The sequence below is a fragment of the Pelophylax lessonae genome, assembly GCF_965119305.1.
Source record: "Pelophylax lessonae genome assembly, chromosome: 4".
Lineage (NCBI taxonomy): Eukaryota > Metazoa > Chordata > Amphibia > Anura > Ranidae > Pelophylax > Pelophylax lessonae.
In genome coordinates this window covers 547,208,704-547,232,667 of record NC_138771.1, presented here as the reverse complement: position 1 = coordinate 547,232,667, position 23,964 = coordinate 547,208,704, and the positions used below count along the sequence as shown (strand labels likewise).

At 45.6% G+C, this 23,964-nt stretch overlaps 1 protein-coding gene across 1 annotated transcript in view; it reads right to left on the bottom strand.

Moving 5' to 3' along the window:
- The window catches only part of NCAPH (non-SMC condensin I complex subunit H), a 207,752-nt gene that overhangs the window by 155,341 nt on the left and 28,447 nt on the right, over positions 1 to 23,964 (bottom strand). Inside the window, exons 9-14 of the mRNA XM_082255769.1 lie at positions 22,704 to 22,894; positions 17,079 to 17,227; positions 16,571 to 16,674; positions 10,934 to 11,056; positions 10,696 to 10,803; positions 10,466 to 10,603 (exon numbers count right to left, since the gene is read on the bottom strand). Coding sequence (XP_082111895.1) covers positions 10,466 to 10,603; positions 10,696 to 10,803; positions 10,934 to 11,056; positions 16,571 to 16,674; positions 17,079 to 17,227; positions 22,704 to 22,894 — 813 coding nt within the window. The remainder of the gene's footprint in view (positions 1 to 10,465; positions 10,604 to 10,695; positions 10,804 to 10,933; positions 11,057 to 16,570; positions 16,675 to 17,078; positions 17,228 to 22,703; positions 22,895 to 23,964) is intronic.

Here is a 23,964-nt window from a genome sequence, read left to right as displayed (position 1 = left end):
AATCCGTACAATTTGTCCTTCACTTCGGTATCAAGCACAGTGGAACTGGCCTTTTTGGACCTGTTGCTATACCACAGAGAAGGAAAAATTGAGGCCAAAAATTACACCAAGCCCACGGCCGGCAATTCGTTTCTTCATTTCCATAGCTGCCACCACCCCAGGTGGATCCAAAATATTCCGAAAAGCCAGTACTGCAGGTTGCGGAGGAATTGTACAAATGATGAGGACTACTTGGAACAGAGTGGGCTTTTGAAAACCAAATTTATCAAAAAAACTTTTCCTGAACCCCTGGTGGACACCGCACAGAACATGTATCTGAAAGGTACTATGGAAAAGAAAACCACAAAATCCAATACACATCAAAATGGCCCACGTTTTGTTACACAGTTTCATAATAAGTTTAGGAAGATGGAAAAACTGATAACGAAACACTGGTCCATCCTATTGGAGGACCCAAATCTGAGGGATAGCTTACCCCCCAGGCCAAAAATCACCTACAGGAGAGCCAGGAATATTAAAAATATGGTGGCCCCTAGCAAATTCAAAAGTACACCTCTCGCATCTCATTTGAATCTCATTCCTCTAGTGGGCATGTATCAATGTCGGAAAAAACTATGCCTGACATGCAAGCACGTGACCCACGGGCAAAAACAATATACCATTAAAGGCAAAAAATGGATTTTTGTAAAATCTTACCGTAAAATCCTTTTCTCTTAGCTCATTGACAGACGTAGTCCTCGGTGATACAGCACCTTCGGGTTATGTTGCCTCCACAGGAGTAGGACTAGACAGGAAATAAAATGCTCTGGCCACACCCTAGGGGCAGTCCCCGAGGGTATATCCTCTCTCTCTCTGCGACAGCAAATCAGTTATGTCACAAAAGCAGTGTTTAGAGAATTTAACCCAACCCAACTCAAAAACAGAGGGGCGGGTACTACGTCTGTCAATGAGCTAAGAGAAAAGGATTTTACGGTAAGATTTTACAAAAATCCATTTTTCTCTATCGCTCATTGACAGACGTAGTCCTCGGTGATACAGCACCTTCGGGACGTCCCAGAGCAGTATCACAAATGAGGGGTGGGAAAATGGAAATCAAATCCAAATCTAGACGGCCCAACCGGTGCCAACTAGAAGTTTACAATGCTCATCCTTAATGATGAGACTCAACAAAAAATTTTCAAACAGAAAAAAAACCTCGAGGTAGACCACCGGTCTCCTCAAATTGCGGCCTGCAAAACCTTGCGGCCAAATGAGGCATCCGCCTATGCCATCACATCAATTTTATAAAATTTTGTAAAGGTATGTACCGACGACCAGGTGGCCGCCTTACATACCTGGACCACTGACGCCTGATGGCGAAAGGCCCAGGAAGTACTGAGCGCTCGAGTGGAGTGCGCCCTAACAGGGAACGGAGGACTCTGACCCTTAATAGAATAAGCCTGTACCACCGTCTGTCTAATCCATTTGGCAATAGTCGCGGCAGATGCAGGCAACCCCTTTCTGGGGCCATCCGTGATCACAAAAAGTGAATCCGTCTTACGGAACGATTCCGTAGCCTTCAGGTATACCCTGATTGCCCGAACCACATCCAAGGAATGCAACGCATGTTCCCGATGATGATTGGGCTGAGGACACAAGGAAGGTAGCACAATATCTTCATTCAGATGAAAATCTGAAACCACCTTAGGAAGAAAGGATGGCTTAGGATGGAGTACTACCTTATCCCTATGAATCACCAAGTATGGGGACTGGCATGATAAAGCAGCCAGTTCTGACACCCTGCGTGCAGAAGTGATAGCCACCAAGAAGGCCACCTTCTGGGATAAAGTAAGCAAGGGAATCTCCCTGATGTTTTCAAAAGGAGGTTTCTGTAGAACCGATAAAACCAAATTAAGATCCCAGGGCGGTAAGGGCGCGCGGACTGGTGGAGCCAGGTGCCGCACCCCCTGGATGAAATTCCGCACCAAGGACTTGGTAGCTAAAGGTTTCTGAAAGAAGATTGCTAATGCTGAAACTTGACCCTTGATGGTGCTCAAGGCTAGCTTCTGCTCAACCCCTTTTTGCAAAAAGGCCAATATTCGAGTCACCGAATAGGTACGTGGAGGAAATCCTAAAGATTCGCACCACGCGATATAAGTCTTCCATGTGTGATAATAGACTCTGCTGGAAGTCGCTTTCCTTGCTTTAATAAGGGTAGGAATGACTGAAGCTGACAACCCTCTGTCCTTCAGTACTTGGGTCTCAATGGCCAGGCCATTAAAACCAGCGACTGTAAAGCACAATGGTAGATTGGTCCTCGAGACCGCAGATACTCCCCGAGACGCAGTTCCCACGGAACGTCCGCGACTAGCAAGTAAAAGTCGGCCAGGCCGGCTTGACGAGGCCAGCCTAGAATTTCTAGGACCACTGGCACTGACGGGATTTGAACCAGGCGTCCCTAGAGCTATCTGGCTCCGACCATCCGACAAAGTCTGGTCGTTTTCTGTTCCCACACATTTATCCGACACCGGATTCCTATCAGGAACGGTGATCTCTCCTGGTTGAATCTCAGGGACCGAAGTCACCCGGCTAGAGGCTTCTTGGTCTGTCTGGTCAACCAGATCCGATTCCTGTGGGGAATTGAGACTAATCTTAGGAAAAGGTAAAGGAAAAGATCTATTCAGGGAACGGTGACTACCGCTCCCTGTAGTACTTAAATGTTGGAAGGGAAGAATCGCACCGGTAGTAGTAGTCGATGCTCGATCTAATGTCCTGAATACCGGTGAAAACGTCCCCCCACCCTCAACCCGGGTGGGGGCGCACCTTCAGGCTGTGTAATCCTTTGCTTCGGGTTTGGCTAAGTCGGTCCTCTGTTTGTCCGACCAGCCTTTCTTGAACCCTCCTGGAGGAGTCTTGCCTTTCCTGCTTGTTCCAGCCGGGCGTGCGAACCCTTTATGGGCGGTAAAGAAAGGTCCTCGCTTGTTGCAAGGTCCCTTAGCTTTAGCAGCCTGTGGCAAGAAAGTGCTCTTGCCCCCAGTGGCATCCTTAATAATTTCATCTAGGGTGGCCCCAAATAGGCGATTCCCCTGAAAGGGGAGATTCGTCAAGGTCTTTTTGGAACCTAGGTCAGCTGACCAGCATTTTAACCCCAGCACACGTCTGAGGATTACCGCTGGCTGACATAGATGCATGCCCTAATAGGGGGGTAGCATCCAAGGCTGCGTCACAGACAAACTGTAGCCCTTGTATAATCTGTTCCATCAAATCAGATGTTCCCTGGGGGATATCTTTTCCCCTTAGGTCTTGGCGTACCAATCTCGCCCATTCCGTTAGTGTCTCGGAAACTAGACCAATAACAATTACTGGTCTAAATGCTGACCCTATCAGGGAGAAGATAGTGCGGGACTCCGCTTCCATCTTTCGATCCACCGGATCCTTAAAGGACGAAGTGTCCTCCACTGGGATAACCGTGGCTTTATTCAGCCTGGAAATAGGTGGATCCACCACTGGTGGTACCGTCCATTTCTTAATGAGGGATTCCTCAAACGGATAGCGTCTAGCAATACGCTTGGAAATAGTAAAGGTACGCTTAGAATGCTCCCATTCTCCTTTAATTTTATTACCAAAACACTTGGGTACAGGAAACACCTTCACCGTTTTGATGGGCTTGTTAGTACCAAAGGGAATCTCTGTTTCAGTTGCCTCTGCCGGTAAAACCTCAAGTCTTAAGGTTTCCCGCACCGCCACAACTAGTGCGTCCACCAATGCTTCTTCCTGAATTATGGCGGAAGAATGAACGTCCTCCTCACTGTCTGAGGGAGCTTTACCTGAGATAACAGCCCTTGCAGAGGGACCTGCAGCTGCAGTGACCATCTCTGAATCTGAGTCAGAGGTGTCAGATAATATAGGGGTAGGCGGGGTCGCTTTCTTGACCCCCGTCCCTGACAGGCCGCCTCCACCCGAGCCACCATAGACTCCAAAACTGCTGTAAATGCATCCATACGGGTCCCGTGGCCCCCTCGAGGGAAACAGGTGGGGGTACTTGTGTGGCAGGGTCCATGATTATTCCAGTAACTACCCGGAAAATACAATCCAAACTTAAATAAAAAAACGTTTTTTTTTTTCAGACCCCCAGCGCCACAAAAGCCCCTCAGTGTTACCTGCTAGGGATCCCTATCGATCGAGAGAGAGAGAGAGATAGACCCCCAGGCTCACCACTTGATGCTCAGAGTTCACTGTAACAGGTTACAGCGCTGTCTTCACAAACAGGAAGTCTTTTGGCTGGCTGCCCGGGAAGAAAGGAGGCGGCTCCGCCCCTCTGCACGCCTTCCGGCGCCTCCCCTAGCTCCACGAGGTGTTTGAGTCACCTCAAACATGGCCGCCCCCATGCTGCAGACACGAGGCTACGCCAAAATGGCGGCCTCATGCGATCTACGGCGGTCTGATACAGCATAGCGGCGTCCTGCAGAGTAACTAGGCATCGCAAAATCTTTCTCTCATGGAGATCAGCTTGACCGGCGGTACCGAACCCTGGCGGAACCGCGTGGCCGTCGGGAGACCTGCTTCAGCTGGAGGAATGACCTGGCAAGCCGCATACCTGTCCTGTGCTTCTGACAGGTAGGATACTTCTAGTAACACAGTAAGATTCCAGTGCTGCCACATATTACAATCGTTTAAACATACTTTGTAATTAGATTGTCAGCTCCCAAATCAAGCCTGCTGGCTTTCTGTACACACAAATCACACTCAATATAGGGGGATCTGTGCTATGTTATAGGATAGAGGGGAACCCATCCTTACCATTACAGAGAGGGGCCCGCGTTCACCACAAGACCCGTCAGGGGGAAAAGGGGAACATACTACTCACCATACCGGAACCAGGCGGGCGCCAACTCCTGACAGTACCCCTCTCCACCGAAGTTGGAGGGCTGTCGACCAATACGGACGCCGTGACTCATGGTCCTTGGCGTTTCAGCGAGACGTTTAACTCGCAGGGTCAGTCCCCTCCAGTGGGACTATGTCGCGGCCGACCCAGCGCGGAGCTATGGCCTGCACGCGCTCGTAGGCTGAACTGGGGTGACCACTGGATCTCAACATCCCGCCCGTCGCCCAGTTCAGCTTTCTTGCTTGAAGATCTCACAGGAACACTGGAGAAAAAAAAAAAAAAAGCTGTCTAAAAAAATCTTTTCTAAGAACAAATTCCTGCCAGGACCGAAGATCCCAACAAGGTATCTAGGTCCTTACTCCTGACTAGACAGAAAAAAAACTGATTTGCTGTGGCAGAGACAGAGAGGATATACCCTCGGGGACTGCCCCTAGGGTGTGGCCAGAGCATTTTATTTCCTGTCTAGTCCTACTCCTGTGGAGGCAACATAACCCGAAGGTGCTGTATCACCGAGGACTACGTCTGTCAATGAGCGATAGAGAAACTTATCCTATTAAGAAATTCTTTAATTGCTCAACAGAATTTGTCGTGTACTGCTTGACATGTCCTTGTGGCCTTTTTTTATGTTGGGAGGACCATTCGTACACTCAGAAAAAGATTTGGTGAACATCGAAGGTTTGTTGAAGCAGGGGATGATAAACATAGTGTCCCCCGCCATTTCTTGACACACCACGATCATTCTTCTCTAGGGCTGAGAGTTTGGATCTTAGAATCCATACCAGCCACCCCCTCAACAGCCCAACGTTTTAAACAGCTATGTCAGAGAGAAGCTTTTTGGATCTACACATTAGACACTTTGGTACCTGGGGGCCTCAATGAGGAGGTAGAAACCAACTCTTTGGTATAGGGCTCTTCCCTTATTGAGAGTCATGCTTTGGCCATACGAAAGTTCATGAGTGTATGTCGTGGACAAACCTTTATTCGAGTCCTGTGGGTGTTTTTTATGGAATGTTTTATATTAGCCTATATGTACATATGTATGAGCATGTGTGCATGTAGGGTCTTTAGAATTTGACATATAATCCTACATTTATTTATTTTAATTTATATTTATACATATTATACAATTGGTATTTTTCATATATGCATTTTTTATATATTTATACATATTCACATTATTGATGACTTTTTATTATAATAGGTTGAGAGTGTACACACATGACATGCGTATGTACATGAGACTTCTTCTGTTTCACTAATTAGATATATTTTGCATATGTTGAATACTAATAATAAATGTATATTTATTTTCATTTTTCTCTTTAATTATTTTCAATTATTATTATTATTTTTCTATTATTTTTTTATTATTTCTTCATTTATTTATATAATTTTTTTTATTTTATATATATTATATATTTTTATACATTATTTTATATATTATTTTTATATTAATATTTTTTGTGGTGTGGCCCAAGATCGGTTTTGGATACATTGTTTTCACATCAGCATGCATTTATTCCATATTGCGTATTGTTTTATATCACTAGTTTAAAATATGTTTTTATCTAGAATTGTTCATAATTTATCCCCAGTCATGACAATCGTATAGGTGTTTTTAGTGCATAATAATGGATCAATAGCAATGGTCTCAGTTTAGGACCCAGCGGTAGTCCAGCGTTTTTGCCCTATGTAATGTCCTTCTCTAAGATGGCGCCATAGAGGCCTGAGGAAGGAGCGCATGCTCCGACAACGCGTCGCCTGTTAACGTCATCACGCTCCACGTCCAAGCCGGAAGTACGCCGCCGGAAGCTCCGACAGTGTCCCCTGGGTCCGGGATACGCCGTTCTCCATCGGCCCCAATGGATCTCCACAGCGGACCGGTCAGATTCTTCTGCAGAGGCACCCGGACTTACCAAACCCCATGGATGAATATCCATTGCTGTTTATACTTACATGATTGTGAGTATGTAGTGTGTTGAATTTCCAATAAACACGAGTCATATTACACTTAGAGTGGCGCCTGTCTTTTTCCCATAGCTCTCTGCAAGTTCCTCTTCTTCACTTGTGACAGAGCAGTCTTCAAGGGTATACAGACCTGCTGTTTTTTTGATGGACTTTATGGACTCTATATGTGCTATGCTATTATAGTTCTTCCATTTGTCCTAGATGGTTTTTATTGATGGTAACCCTCCGATTTCTTTGCGCCAGTACACCCCCGGTGTTGTAAGCACCAGGAAATGGGTGGCTAGTGGCCTTTGGAAGAAAATTGCTAAGGCTGAAACCTGACCCTTGATAGTACTCAAGGCCAATCTTTGATCAACTCCCCGTTTGAAGGAAGGCCAAGATCCGAGCCACCAAGTAAGAGTGAGGGGGAACCCCAAGAGACTCACACCACGCAATATACGACTTCCACTTACAATGCTAGATCTTTCTAGAAGTCGCTTTAAGAAGAGTGGGAGTGCAGCAGACAATCCCCTGTCCTTCAGCACCTGGCTTTCAACAGCCAAGCCATCAAAGCCAGCGACTGTAAAGCAGGATTGAAAATTGGCCCTTGAGAGAGTAAATCCTCCCTGAGAGGAAGTCTCCAAGGAACGTCTGCGACTAGCCTGATAAGGTAGGCGTACCAAGCTCGGCAAGGCCAGTCCAGAGGCACAGGCATAACCGGAATCCCTTCCGCCTCGATCATGTGAAGAAGTTTTGGCAGCAACTTCAGAGGGGGAAAGGCATACATCAGCCACCAGCGCGTCTGTGGCATCTGCCAGAGGGTCCAGAGAGCGGGCCACAAACCTCTGCACTTTCCTGTTGATCAGAGAAGCCAACAAATCTACTTCTGGATTGCCCCAGCAAAGGCACAACTGCTGGAACACCTCCAGGTGGAGAGACCACTCCCCTTGATCCAAAGTCTACCGACTGAGGTAATCCGCCTGCCAATTTTCCACTCCTGGAATGTGAACGGCGGAAAGAGCTGGGACAAATTGTTCCGCCCATCGAAGGATGCCTGCCACCTACAAGGTCGCATGGACACTTCTAGTGCCCCCCCGTGGTGATTGCCATAAACCAGGGCCGTGGCATTGTCCGATTGAATGCGCACTGGACAGCCTTGAAGGTACTTCATCCAGTGGACTAGGCAAAGTCTGATCGCTTTCAGCTCTAGAACATTGATCGGTAACCTGGTGTCTTCCAGGGACTAGACCTCTTGAGCAGAAAGCTTGCCGAGAACACCTCCTCATCCCATAATGCGGGCCACAGCCTCTGCCTTCCTGTCAGCCGGAAACATGGTTGCTTTGTTTAATCTGGAAACTGTAGGGTCCACCACCAGTGGAACAGTCCACTTGTAAAGAAGGGACTCCTTATAGGGGTATCGCCGAGCAAAGCGTTTCGTGACCCCAAGGGGACGCTTTGGTCGTCCCTACTCTTTAGTGACAATTCTGTCAAAATGGGAGGGGAAGGTTAAACCTTTGCCGCTCTAGATGGCTTGTAAGTGCCAAAGGGGACCTGCGCCTGCATCGCAGCTGCGTCCTCCATCTTTAAGGTCTCACGCACAGATACAAATATGTGCGTCCCCCAGTGCCTTTTCGTGCGCGGTGGCAGAAGTGGAGGAATCCTCCTCACTGAGGATTAAGGGTGTGTGGTCGAAAGACCCATGCAGGGTGACACACGTCCGCAGCAGCCAAATCATACTCAGGATCTGAGGGGACAGATGAGGCAGGGGAGAGCGGGGGGCGCTTTTTAGCCAGCCTGTCACCCAAAAGCCAACTCCGCCCGGGACATAAAGGACTCCAGGACCGCCATCAGTGCGTCGATGGATGGATGGGACCAAGAGGGCCCCGCGGCCTCAGAGAGGGGATCAGGTGGGGAGATGTGCTCTAGAAGGCTCCATGAGTCACCAGGGGAACCCCACAAAAAGTGTAGCACACACTACTAAGGGACACCCACACCACTCTGGCAGCACACCCGGTTGCAAGTCACAGAGCCCCAATCAATCCGCAGCAGAGGAAGAGGACCCCACCAGACTCACCAGCCCACAGAAACCAGGCATCACAGCCACCAGGAGAATCTGCACTGCACGTACTGCGATCCAGAAAGGAAAGGAAGGGGGGGTGACAGTTACCCACTATACCAGGAACCAGGTGGGCACCAAGGGGCTGTCGGCCAGGAGGAAAGCTGCGACTCGGACCGAGACCAAGCCGTACACGACTTCGCTAGGCGTTTAACTCGCAGGCCAGCCCCCGTCCGGTGGGGCTATGTCGCGGCTGACCTAGCGCGGAGCTGAGGTCAGCGCGCACTCGCTGGCTAGACTGGGGTTACCACTGGATCTAGATTATCCAGCCTGGTCTGGCAGTTGACTCTAGATCTCACAGGAAAAACCAGGAGAGAAGTATAACTCAATGGTTAAGAATATCAGGAGGTGTGTCTGTCAATGAACGAAAGAGAAACAATATTTATTCTGGCCATTGAAAGGAAAATACGCTCAAGCGCTAAATGCACCTTGCATTAACACGTTTAGAAGCGTTTTTTTTGCTCAAACTCTGCTGTTTCTGGACAAACTGGCAGAGATTTTCTTTTTTTCTTGCCTCTAAACTGCCACTAAATGCTGCTAAAGATCCATGTGTCCAAGGCTTACTTGCAGGGAAGTTTAGGAGGCAGGGGGAAAAGAAAAAAAAAAACTGCAAAAATGTCATGTGTGCATGAGGCCTAACTTTAAGGTTTCTTAAGCTGGCATCCACTCTTACTCTTAATGTTTTTTTATTTTGAGTATGTAAATCCTACATTTCACATTCCTGATATGTGCCTTCTGTACCATGTACAGGCAGTCCCCGGGTTACAAACAGGATGGGGTCTGTAGGTTTGTTCTGAAGTCGAATTTGTTTGTAAGTTGGAACAGATATAAATTTTTTTAAATTTAGCTCGAGCCAAAAGAGTACGTTTTTTGGATAGCATAGGGAAGAGTCAACACCCCCGTACCATTTGTTTTGCTGTCTGTACCCCTGTTCAGAAGATTTCACCTCGCTTTCTGTCCCTGTGATGACTATTTTGAAAATTTTGGGTTGTTGTGGAAAAAAGGATTAGGGATAAAGCTTCAGTGGAGACACCTTTTTCCCCATGAGAACTCTTACAGGGGCGAACTTACCTTTCTAGGGGTAGATCTTTCTTTACTTCCTGTTGTCTCTCTACGTTTGTAAGTTAGATGTTTGTAACCCCGGGACCGCCTGTACTTGCATGAAAAAGTATCCTGTTTTCTTTGTATTGCTTCCTGTGTGTGAAATCCCTTGATGTTCCTGCCAGTCTCTAGGCTTTCCTAATAAAAATGGACCACACTAGGCATGATAGCACAGCATGGTCAGTTCTCTAGCTGTGATGGGAATTCAGCCTGCTCTCCTCCAATGATCAGACTTGTCTCGACTTGCCCCCTCCACACACCCTTTCCCTGGGAACATCAGTGTACTGTTGCTTCTTCTAACCCTAGCTCTTATGCAGCTTAGAATGGAAGGGATGTGGAAAAAAAAAAAAGGGGGGGGGGGGAGTGCGTTTTCTTTTTTTTTTTTAATTAATACACAAATGTTTTGACTTTGATTTCTGGGTTCGAGCACTGCTTACCTTCTGTGGTTCTGCAATTAAAGTGTGTTCCCCATCAAAGCCTACCCTCTTCTCATCTATTCCATTCAGTATGGGAAATTCTGTACATTCATCTGTGGCTCCCGCAAAAGGACCATCATCATCGTCACTGTCTGCAAGCTACAAAGTGAGGAGATTACAATTTTCTTTTACTGTTTTAAGAAAAAACTGCTAGCAAATTAATTCTGCTTATGACCAGCAACACTCCTCACCTGCAAGGCTGGACAGAAGTTTGAAGTGTCATTGGGATTATTGTAGTCATATTCTCCAATTTCATCTTCCTGTTCGGGAACAGAGTTTCCAAGAGCCATCCTCTTGATCTGGAGGGAAAAAAAAAAAAAATATTATATATATATATATATATATATATATATATATATATTTTTTTTTATTAACCTGCACTTGATTAGGCTCAAATGTAAAAAAAGAAGGAATTGGTTGACACCTTACCCTGTCCGCTGGTCTTAAGCTCATCTTTGCAATGTTGTCTGGATCATAGTGGAAATCAGCAGGCAGCGTCGTGGCTTTTTTCTTTTGGGTCTCAAGTGTGCTTTTTGCAAGTGTTGTAGCTGCCTGTTTATATATCAAATTAGAGGGTTAATGTTTCGGTACGGTATTTTAGAAATACAGTGCTCTGGGTTTTAGTGTGATTAGCTATGTGCTGATAACACTTTGCAGCTAATAGACATAATGACATTACAATGCTATTCAACTACTAAAAGACTGCAGTGTTCTGTTGCAGATATCCCATTAGGGCATTCAATTAGTTATTGACAGCTGTAAAGGTTCTGCTGAGTAAGATACTGTCCTGCTTCCCTGTCTGGTATTTATGATACTGCTAGGCAAGTTTAGAAATATATTGGGGCTGCCGACCATTACAGACTACGCGCTAACTTGTGTCAAAGACTGGCAAATTTAAAAGGCTAAGGGTGCCATGGTGTTTATTGCTCAGTTCTAGGGGGTCCAAACCTTAATACGGTCACAGGGAGGATATGTAGAGTTCAGCAAAGCACAGCAACCAATAAAACCGTATACAGCACCCTGTAGTAAAATCAAGTGAGAATGTGGTTTCCGGCTAGAGCTGCACAATTAATCGTTTAACCACTTTAAGACCAGAAGGATTTGCCCCCTTCCTGACCAGGCCCTGCGTTACTTTAACGGACAAATGCGCAGGCGTGCAACACTGTACACAAATATGATGTCCTTTTTTCCCCACAAATAGAGCTTTCTTTTGGTGGTATTTGATCACCTGTGCGATTTTTATTTTTTGCGCTATAAACAAAAAAAAAAAAAAAGCGACAATTTTGAAAAAAAAAAAAATATATATATATATATATATATATATATATATATATATATAAATAATTAATTTTTTTTTTTTTTTTTTTCACAGTCTGCTATATGACATTCTCAAAAAAAAAAAAAAAAAGTTAAAAATCAAAATTTAACATTTTAGGCCAATTTGTTTTCGGCTACATATTTTTGGTAAAATCGCAATAAGCGTATTTTGATTGGTTTGCACAAAAGTTATTGCGTCTACTAACTACGGGAAAGATTTGTATAATTTTTATTGTCTTTTTTTTTTTAGTTTTCTAGTTATGGTGGCAATCTGCGATTTTTTGCGGGACTGCGACATTGCGGCAGACATATCGGACCCCTGACATTTTTGACACTTTTGAGGGTACCAGTAACATTACTACAGTAAGCAGTGCTAACAATATGCACTGTTACTGTAATAATACCATTGGCAGGGAAGGGGTTAACCCTGTGGATGATCAAGGGGTTAAATGTGAGCCTAGGGGAGTGATTCAAACTGTGGGGGGGGGGGGGGGGGCGTGGCTTCTGAAATTACCATAGAGACATGTGATCCTATATAGAAGGATCACATGGGCTCTATTGATCATTTCAGGGAGAACGGTCAGCTGTGTTTACAACAGCTGCCCGTCCTCTCTCACCGGGGAGGGATTGCGGGAGTCAGGCGGCAATCAGAGCCGCCTGACCCGTGCATCAGCTTCCCCGTTGACGGGCAGGGGAGCACACGACCGACATAGGTCTACGTCGGTTTGCGCAGGAGAGCCACCCTGCCGCAGTAAAAAGTCGGCTGGTGGTCGGGAAGTGGGTAAAAAAATAAATCGCTCTCTCTAATCATCCCCCCTTTCAATCTTAAAAAGACATTTCCTCGATACATACAGAGCTGATCTCTGCCCACTCACAGCTGTCAAACAAACAAAAAGAGCCTCTGGCAAATGTAAGGCTGTGAGATAGGTATTAACACAATGTTTTACAATGTATCATTTCGTTCTTTTAGATCAAAAGGAATAAACTTCCAACTGTAAGGGCAGTTTAACCTCTTAAGGACTACGATTTTTTTCTGACACTTGTTGCTTACAAGTTAAAAATCTATTTTTTGCTAGAAAAAAAAAAATGGATTTTTAACTTACCGGAAAAAATCCTTTTCTCTTAAGTTAATTGACGGACGCAGTCCCCCTACAAGAGTAGGACACTAGGCAGAAAAAAAATTCTGGCTACGCCTATGGGCAGTCCCTTTAATTGAATAAGCCTGCACCACCGTCTGTCCGATCCATCTGGAAACAGTCGCAGCAGACGCAGGCAGCCCTGTCCTAGGGCCATCCGTGAGTACAAAGAGCGAACCTGACTCCCGAAAAGACTCGCCAAGTACACCTTGAGTGCCCGAACTATATCCAGAGTATGCAATGCACATTCCTCAGGACGTTTAGGCTTAGGACACAAAGACGGTAATACAATGTCCTCGTTCCACCAGAAACCACCCTCGGAGGGGAGGACGGATCCGGGCGAAGTCTCCATGAACCGGCATATAGGGAGAACGACAGGACAATGTCGCCAGTGCAGACACCCTGCGCGCAGAGTAACAGCAACCAAGGAGGCCACCTTCTGTACTAAGGTAGGCAGGGGATACCCCCGAATATTTTCAAAATGAGGTTCCTGAAGAACCAACTGCACCAAATCAAGGTCCCTAGTTGGAGACGGAGGTCGCACCGGAAGTACCAAAGTGACGCACCCCCTGGAAGAAGTTACGCATCTTCAATGGGCGGCCAGCGGCCTTTGGAAGAAAATTGCCAAATCTGAAAACCTGACCCTTGATAGTACTCAAGGCCAATTTTTGAACAACTTGCCGTTGAAAGAAAGCCAAGATCCAGGCCACCGAGTAAGAGCAAGGGGGAGCCCAAAGAGACTCGCACCACGCAATATAAGACTTTCTCCTACTATGAAAAATCATCCTAGAAGTCGCTTCCCACGCTTTAAACAGGGTGGGAATCACTGAAGCAGACAATCCCCTGTCCTTCAGCACCTGGCTTTCAACAGCCAAGCCGACGAAGCCAGCGACCATAAAGCAGGATGGAAGATTGGCCCCTGAGACAATAAATCCTCCCAGAGAGGAAGTCTCCAAGGAGCGCCTGCTGCTAGCCTGACCAGGTCGGCGCACCAAGCTCGGCGAGGCCAGTCCGGAGTCACGAGAATTGACATCCTATGCAGGAAGAGAGGGGGGTGTACCCTCCAGGACTGCCCATAGGCGTAGCCAAAACTTTTTTCTGCCTAGTGTCCTACTCCTGTAGGGGGCAGTATAACCCTACTGATATGGATCAGAGGACTGCGTCGGTCAATGAACAATAGAGATAAACTGGATTTTTGACTTACAGTAAAAATCCTTTTCTCTGAAGTTTATTGACATACACAGCTCCATATTCTTCTTAACCATTGGGTTATGCTGCCCCCTACAGGAGTAGGACATTAGGCAGGGGGGGGGGGAAACTTTACCATGCCAATTGGGCAGCCCCTGAAGGCATAGACCCACTCAGTCTGCTATAGAATTCAGTTTTTTTGCAAGCAGTGTCAGAAGTAAAAAAACCCTAACTCACTCAGAAATCGAGGGGTGAGTGCCGCATCGGTCAATGAACTTCAGAGAAAAGGATTTTATGGCAAGTCAAAAATCCAGATTTCTCTATCGTTCATTGACAGACGCAGCTCCATATTCTTCTTAACCATTGGGACATCCCAAAGCAGTATTTGCATGAGGGGTGGGAAAACAATGTAGAGAAAGAACGTAATTCCCCAAAGGCTAAACTTGGCCAACCAGGTAACATGGAGCTCAATCAGGAACAACTGGAGCTCACCAAGAAACAACATACACCCTCAAAGAGAAAATGTTTTTAAACAACAGCCTGCAAAACCTTACGGCCAAAAGAAGCATCCGAGGATGCAAACACATCTACTTTGTAGAATTTAGTGAACGTGTGCACAGACGACCAGCTTGCCGCCTTGCAAACCTGAATTACCGATGCCTGATGGCGAAAGGCCCAAGAGGCACTCAGCGCCCTAGCAGAATGCGCCCTCACAGGGAAAGGTGGAACCTGACCCTTAAGTGAATACGCCTGTACCACAGTCTGCCTGATCCATCTGGATATGGTGACAGCAGATGCAGCAAATTCCTTCTGGAGGTCCTACTCCCTAACCCTAATTGCCCGAACCACAGCCAAAGAATGCAAGGCAATTGCCTTGGGATGCTTGGGCTTAGGACAGAGTGAAAGCAGCACAATGTCTTCATTCAATGGAAATCAGAAACCACCTTAGGAAGAATCGACTAATTAGGTTGAAGTACCACTTAATCCCTGTGGACCACCAGAGAAGAAGAATGGCAGGACAGCGCTGCCAACTCAGACACTCTGTGGGCAAAAAGGCTACCTTCTGCGACAGTGTAAGCAGAGGTATCGCCCTAATGTTTTTAAAGGGAGGTTTCTGAAGAACTGACAGTATCAAGTTAAGATCAAAAGTCAGAAAGACCCCTATCCTTCAATACCTGGCTTTAAACAGCCACGCCTTTAAAGCCATCGACTGTAAAACAGGATGGAAGATCGGCCCTAGAGACAACAGATCTTCCCTGAGAGGAAGTCTCCAAGGAGCATTGGCGACCAACCTTACCAGATCTGCATACAAAGGCCGGCATGGCCAGTCTGGGGCCACCAGAACTACTGGAATTCCTTCCACCTCTATTCAGCGCAGTAGCCTCGGCAGAAGTTTCAGCAGAGGAAACGCATAGATCAGCCGATACTGACCCCAAGGAGCCACCATTTCATCTGTGGCGTCGGCCAGAGGATCCCGACCTGGCTACAAACCTCTGTACCTTCTCGTTGAGCCAAGAAACTAACCGGTCTACATTGGGTGTCCCCCATCAAACACACAACAGGTGAAACACTTCCAGGTGCAGGGACCATTCCCCCTGATCCAACACCTGACGACTCAAGTAATCCGTCTGTCAGTTCTCTACCCCGGGTATATGCACGGTGGAGAGGGCTGGAACAAAATGTTTTGCCCATATTAAGATCTCGGCCACCTCCCGGGCCGCCAGGACACTCTTGTTGCCCCCTTGATTGATGTTAACCACGACCGTGGCATTCTCGGATTAAATCAGAACTGGACAACCCCGCAGACGATTTGTCCAGTGACTCAAGCAAAACGTTATCGCTCCGAGTTCCAGAATATTGATCGGAAGTCTCCCTTGGACACACAGCTTTCCAAGTCGAAGGCTGGGACCAGAGCAGATTTTCTGAAATTGATGGTCCAACCGAACTCTTGCAGAGACCGTACAGTGATTGACAGATCGCCCACCAGAACTGAGTGGGAGTCTGCTCTTAAGAGGAGATCGTCCAGGTACCCTAGTACCACAATCCCCTGCTGTCACAGTAATGCCAATACCAGAGCCAACATGTTAGGGAAGACCCTGGGGGCAGAGGCAAGACCAAAGGGTAAAGTCACAAATTGATAATGTTCCTCTCTTACAGCGAAGCAAAGAAAATGCTGGTGTCCAGCGTAAATAGGGATGTGCAGATATGCGCCCTCAATATCGATAGAGGCTAAAAAGTCCCCTTGGTGTAGGACTGTTCTGGTCACTGACATAGGCAGCGATGGGTACTCTGGGGCCACAGTAAGTTGTAAAGTGGCGATACATTTACAATACTGTATGCCTAATCAAAGTCACACAGCTGGCCACATATCCTTCTTGATGTAGTTCTGGGAGCACATAGTGGGTTCTTATATTAAGCAACTTACCCTCGTTTTACAAAAGTGAGTTTCAAAATTAAGGTCATCTTCAAAGTTCAGTTCAAACACTTTCTTTGTCTTCTTGATCTTCGGTTTGTCGCCAACACTCTCAACTGAAAGTTGAATAGATTTAGATTAGCAACAATGCTATAGTCCCTGATTAATAAAGCTGGGTAAACATATTCAGTTTATTTATTAATTTTTTTGTTCAACCAGCAGCCTGAAAAAAAAAAAAAAAACTGTTTTCTGCATCAACACCATTGTGTGATGCACAGAACTCTCCTGCTGAGCTATCATATTTTGACAAAGGGACCCTCGACCATCTCCCTTTTGCCCCACCAGAATAGACTGAACAGCCATCTGCTGCAAGCACTGATCGAATGCTGGTTTTCCAGCAGGACAGTTAGATAGAAGTTAGTCATTAGACTTCCGTTAGACAGTGGAACATATGCACAGCAAACCAGCCAGTATGTGTGTACCGGGCATAAAAGACTGTTGGTAAAGGATAGACAACTACCTTTTTGTCGGGGCCGGAAACGCCAATGTTCAGGGCCTGCCCACATGGACATAGTGCGAGGACTGAAGTACGAATACTCTCCGGGACAAGACGACAGTTGCAGGCACATAGTACCAATATCGGCATCTGCAATCTGAGTAATCTGTGACCTTAGAGACAAAGATAGAAATAAACCAAAATGTGTCTGCGCTGTGGTGAAAATAGCCGCTGTAACAAACAAGCATTATACACAACTTATACAAGTAAAAAAAACAAAAAAAGGACGACGACACTAGTGCTGGCATCCCTGCCACTGCACGATCCTGTGTCAGCAGCGGCTTCACATGTAAGGACACAGTGGATGCCTTCTGAACACTCAATTACAAACCTCTTGGTTCAGCTGGTGTTGGAATTGGTTTTTGCATTTATCTCATTGGACCATCTAATGAGTCTTCATTGTTTCACTGGGATGTTTTTCCATTTTATTTTTGCCTTGTATCACAAAGGACTTTTATTACGCTTTTTTCTTCACTTGCATTATTTTCAACAACTTTTTTTGGAGCTACACATTTTTGTTTTTATATGGGCGCAATACATTTTTGTTTTTAGATTGGAGACAAAAATTACTTGCATCCAAAACTGAGAAAAACAGACTCCTCGTAAATTGTAAACGGAATACTGTCAAGGTAATGCAGAGCACCTTCAGTATGCCTTATAAATAGAGTTATGCTGCCACCTACAGGTGACAGGATACTGGCAAAAAGAAAAAACAGTAAGGAAGTCTCCTCCCATATACTAAAGGGTTTCAGTAAGCCATTGACGGGAGGGATCTCGGTGTCCTGTGATGTACTCCAAGGAATGGATTTTGTAAAGTCAAATATGCCATTTTCTTTATTGTGCATCATAGGACACAGAGCACTTTGGTAATTCTTACAAAACAGAGACGTCACAAAGCACTGCATGAGGGGAGGACAACATAGCAACAAGCTAACAAACCAAAAAGAACCTCACACAGCAGCGTGCAAAACACTGCAATCAAAGTGAAGTGTCCTCAGCACCTAGAACATCCACCTGGTAAAACTTTGTAAAAGTGTGAACAGAGGACCAGGTAGCTTTGCACACTAGAGCTACTGAAGCTTGATGGATAGTCCAGGAGCACCTTCACCAAGAAAGGTGGACCCTTTCCTTTCAAACCATAAGCCTGAGAAATAATTGGACGAATGCGATGGGCATTAGTAGACTTAGAAGCTGCATCTTTGGTCCCTAAGGTAGCTCAAAGAGAATCAGATTGCCAAATCATGGCAGTCCACTTAAGGTAAATCTTAAAAAACGCACGTACCACATCCAAAGTGGACAGCCCTGTCCTATGGCAACTGAGGCATTAGAACAAAAAGAAGGCAAGCCAATGTACTAGTTGAAATGGAAAACCAAAACTACCTTAGGCAAAAAAAAAAAAAAAAAAAACAGCTGAGCTGGTTATAGACCCACCTGGTCATTGTGGATTACCAGAAGCAGCTCCTTAGAGAAATGGCCGCCAGTTCAGAAGCCCTATGAGCTGAAGTAATGGCAACCAGAAACACAATCTGCCATGTCAAAAAAACCAAAGGACTGTCTAGAATAGGCTCAAATTGAGGTTTTTGCTAAACAGAAAGAACCAAATTGAGACCCCACAAGTCAAGGCGGTCTGACCAGAGGATCAATATGTTTTGACACCCTGTACAAAGGCATGCACCAAGGAATGGGAGGCAATCAGCCTCTTACAAGAGATAGCCAAGGCTGAAATCTGACCCTTGGTTGTACTCAAGGCTAGCTGTATATCAACACATTTGGAAAAAAGCCAAAATATAGCCCACAATGTACTTACAATTATTGCTTACTGTGAGGCTAGAAAATGTAATTATTGCATTTTTGTTTTACCGTAAAATCCTTTGCTCTGAAGTTCATTGACGGATGCAGTCTCTGTTCTTCATAACAGAGTTATTCTGCCCCCTACAGGAGTAGGACACTAGGCAGAAAAAAAAGTTCTGGCTACGCCAGGGGGTATACCCTCTCTCCCTACTATAGGATGTCAGTTTTGTATCAAAGCAATGTCAGAGAAAAAACAATACCAACCCAACTCAAAATAGAGGGGCGGGTACCACGTCTGTCAATGAACTTCAGAGAAAGGGATTTTACGGTAAGACAAAAATCCAATTTTCTCTTATCGTTCATTGACAGATGCAGTCTCTGTTCTTCATAACAGTAGGGACGTCCCAAAGCAGTGCCATAAAAATGAGGGGTGGGAACAGCAGAAAATAATTCCCCAATGTTAAACCACAGCCAACATAGGACTCAGAACAACAAGATGAGATCTACCTGAAAAAACAAACACCCTCAAGGGAGACTAAAAACACCCTTAAATGGCAGCCTGCAAAACTTTGCGGCCAAGAGGCATCTGCAGATGCCAGCACATCCACCTTGTAAAATTGTGAAAGTGTGAACAGATGACCAGGTAGCTGCCTTGCAAACCTAAAGCACAGATGCCTGATGGCGAAAAGCCCAGGAAGCATGCGCCTTAACAGGGAAAGGTGGAACCTGACCCTTAATTGAATAAGCCTGCACAACTGTCTAATCCATCTGGAAATAGACACAGCAGATGCAGGCAGCCCTTTCTTGGGGCCATCCGTGAGTACAAAGAGTGAATCTGTGGTCGCCAAGTACACCCCGATTGCCCGAACCACATCCAAAGCATGCAGTGCAATTTCCCTAGGATGTTTAGGCTTGGGACACAAAGAGGGTAACACAAGGTCCTCATTTAAGCGAAAACTGGAAACCATCTGCGGAAGGAAGGACGGATCCAGACGAAGCACCATTTTATCCCTGTGAACCACCAGATAAGGAGAACGTAATAGCCACCAAGAAGGCCATCTTCTGGGATAAGGTAAGCAGGGGAATCTCCTGAAAACTTTCAAAAGGAGGTTTCTGGAGATCTGACAGCACCAAATTATCGTCCAAGTGTCACACCCCTTGGATAAAGTTACGCACCAGAGAATGGGTGGCTAATGGCATTTGAAAGAAAATTGCCAGGGCCGAAACCTGACCCTTGATAGTACTCAAGGCCAATCTTTGATCAACTCCCCATTGAAGGAAGGCTAAGATCCGAGCCACTGGGTAAGAGCGAGGAGGAACCCCAAGAACTCACACCACGCAATATACGACTTCCACGTACGATGATAGATCTTTCTAGAAGTCGCTTTTCTCGCTTTAAGCAGAGTCGGAATCACTGAAGCAGACAATCCCGTGTCCTTCAGCACCTGGCTTTCAACAGCCAAGCCGTCAAAGCCAGCGACTGTATAGCAGGATTGAAGAATGGCCCCCGAGACAGTAGCTCCAAAGAGCGTCTGCGACTAGCCTGACCAAATCAGCGTACCAAGCTCGGCAAGGCCAGTCTGGAGAAACAAGGATGACCAGAATCCCTTCCGCCTTGATCCTGTGAAGTAGTCTTGCCAGCAACTTGAGAGGAGGAAAGGCATACATCAGCTGATACTGACCACACGGGGCCACCATTGCGTCTGCCAGAGGGTCCCGGAAGCGGGCCACAAACCTCTTCACTTTTCTGTTGATCCGAGACGCCAACAGATCTACATCTGGAGTGCCCCAACAAAGGCACAACTGCTGGAACACCTCAGGAGGGAGAGACCATTCCCCTTGATCCAAGGTCTGTCGAATGAGGTAATCCACCTGCCAATTTTCCACTCCTGGAATGTGAACAGCGGAGGAACTTCCAAGGCCGCAAGGACACTTTTGGTGCCCCCTTGGTGATTGACATAAGCCAAGCCGTGGCATTGTTCGATTGAATGCACACTGGACAAGCCTGAAGGTACTCCGTCCAGTGGACTAGGCAAAGCCTGATCGCTCTCAGCTCCAAAACATTGATCGGTAACCTGGACTCTTCCAGGGACCAGACTCCTTGAGCAGAAAGACTGCTGAGAACACCTCCCCACCCGGGCAGACTGGCATCCGTGGTGACAATTGTCCAATATAGAGGAAGGAAAGATTTTCCTTGTTTGAGCATCGGGGACCGAAGCCACCAGATCAGGGACTCCCTAATTACCTGGCTCAGCTGGATCCGATTGTCCAGGGAATTTCGATTATTGTTCCATTTGAGAAGGATTTCCTTCTGGAGAATTCTTGTGTGGAATTGAGCGAAGAGGACCCCCTCGAAGGACGACACCATCAGTCCCAGAACTCTCATACAAGTCCACAGATTTGAGCAAAAACACTGAAAACGTTCTGAACTCGGAACCGGAAAACAATCACCCATTGAGGGAACAGGTCTTGTACTGCCCCAAAGAGGTCTGGGGACAGGCGCAAGTAGGAAGGAAAAAAACCTCGCCCTGGGGACAAGAGCAAAAATCTTGTAGCCAGACCGAATGACTTTGTGGACCCAATTGTCTTGCACTAGGGAAGTCCACGGGTGTGGAAACCAGCGAAGACATCCCCTCACCCCGATACGGGTGAGGGCACACCTTCATGCATGGGTCTGGAGAAGCCGGATCTTGGCTTGCCAGACCAGATTAGTTTGGATCCTCCTGAAGAGGCTCTGAAAGGCTTGGAGCCCTTGTCAGTCAACCCTGAGGGACGAAAAAACTTCTTATAAGCGGAGAAGGAAGGCCCACATCAATGATGAGGTTCCTTGCCCTTAGTAGCCTGTGGAAGAAAAGTACTCTTCTCCCCGTGAGACCTTTAATTATGTCATCCAGGGTAGCTCCAAACAGGCAATCTTCTCGGAAAGGAAGATCAGTCAAGGCCTTTTTAGAAGTCTGGTCTGCAGACTAGCACTTGAGCCAAAAGACACACCCGAAGGACCACTGCCAAAACAGAGAGGCGAGCCATCAGGGGAGCCGCATCCAAAGAGGCATTACAGATAAACTGCAGCCCCTGGACCAGCTGGTCCACCAGCTTGACAAAGCCAGAGCAGAGCTAGGTCCTTACTCCTGACGAGGCAGAAAAAAAAAAAAAAACTGAGTGGCTATAGCAGAGAGAGGGAGACAAACAGTATCTTCACACTCAGTGCCCAGTGTCAGTGGCCATCATCCCTGATAGATATGTATACAAAAAAGATTCCCCTTGTGGAATGGGACTGTAAATGCTACTAGACACTGTGTATTGTATAAAAAATATATCTTTATTGAATTACAAATTTGAAACAAACAAAAAAGACAAAAAATAACAAGAATCAAAAACACATACAGGGCATGCATATTTTAAATGCCCTGTATGTGTTTTTGGATTCTTGTTATTTTTTGTTTGTTTCAAATTTGTAATTCAATAAAGATATTTTTTTATACAATACACAGTGTCTAGTGGCATTTACAGTCCCATTCCACAAGGGAAATCTTTTTTGTATACATAGCAGAGAGGGAGTATACTCCCTGGGACCGCCCATGGGTGTCGCCAGAATTTCTTTCTGCCCAGTGTCCTACTCTTGTGAGGGGCAGTATAACCCAATGGTTATGAATACCAGGAGCTGTGTCCGTCATATATATATAAAATCATACACTTTTTATTCTTTGTCACCACTAATTGGCTTTTACAAAAGTTTCCCTTGTTCTTAATAAATTAAAAAATTTGTAATTTTAGAATGTGTAACAGAGGAAAATATACCCTTTTTTCCCTGAACGACAAGCCTCTCGTCGCTCCGCAAACTCTCCCAGATCTTCTGCTTCATTCCCATCACACAAATCTGCATCAAAATCATCCATTTCAGGACCTGCAGGTTCAGGACCATCGTCCTCAATCTCTGCATTTAAATCAAAGGCATGATTGCTCTCCTTGTATTTATCCGTTAACACATTCTGCAGAAAGACAAAGCAAAGGATAAGATGCCAATTCACAAATGAGCGTAATCCTCAAAGCTTTCTTACAACTAAGAGGTCAATTCACAAAGCTTTACCATGTGCGATAAGGGTATCAGGTTACTAATTTGCATAAATTATCACATGGGGTACATAAAGTCCAATTTCCCCCCCCCCCAAAAAAAAGATAATGTGAACTGAACACAAAATCACATCTAAAACGTACATACAGAAAAGCATCTGGACTGCGTTTCTGTGGTGTGAACTGGCACAAAGTTTAACCTCTACCCACCACCCCCCAGCCCTTTAAAAGGATCTAAATGCAGAACTTACCCCTCTTGTGATCACTGTGATAGGCTATCAAATAATTGGAAGCTTCCAACTGAAAGTATGTATTGGGAGCTGCCTAGGGCAGCTAGTGCCTGTTCTGAGTGTGTTCAGCGAGTGCCCTCTCAGCACAAAAAAGCTGTTCCCCATGGACACAAAAACGTTATGGTTCCTCAAACCAGGCAAAAAAGTGGGACTTTTAAGGCAATTTTAAACATTTATAAATGCGATTTTTGCAGTTCATGCGATTTTAAATAAAATATATTTATTATTTTTACAAGTATTTTTCATGAAAAATGAAAAATACTTGTAAAAATAAAAAATATTTATTTTTAAAAGTATTTTTCATGAAAAATACTTATAAAAATATATTTTATTTAAAATTGCATGAACTGCAAAAATCGCATTTATAAATGTTTAAAATTGCCTAAAAAGTCCCACTTTTTTGCCTGGTTTGAGGAATGTTGGCATTCCCAGATAGAGAGATAGAGAGATAGATAGAGAGAGAGATAGAGAGAGAGAGCGAGATAGAGATAGAGAGAGCGAGATAGAGATAGAGATAGAGAGAGAGAGAGAGAGAGAGAGAGAGAGAGAGAGAGAGAGAGAGAGAGAGAGAGATAGAGAGAGAGATAGATAGATAGAGAGATAGAGAGAGATAGAGAGAGAGATAGAGAGAGAGAGAGAGAGAGAGATAGGCTATATTAGAGTATCAGAACAATAACCCCCCATGGACACATCTATAT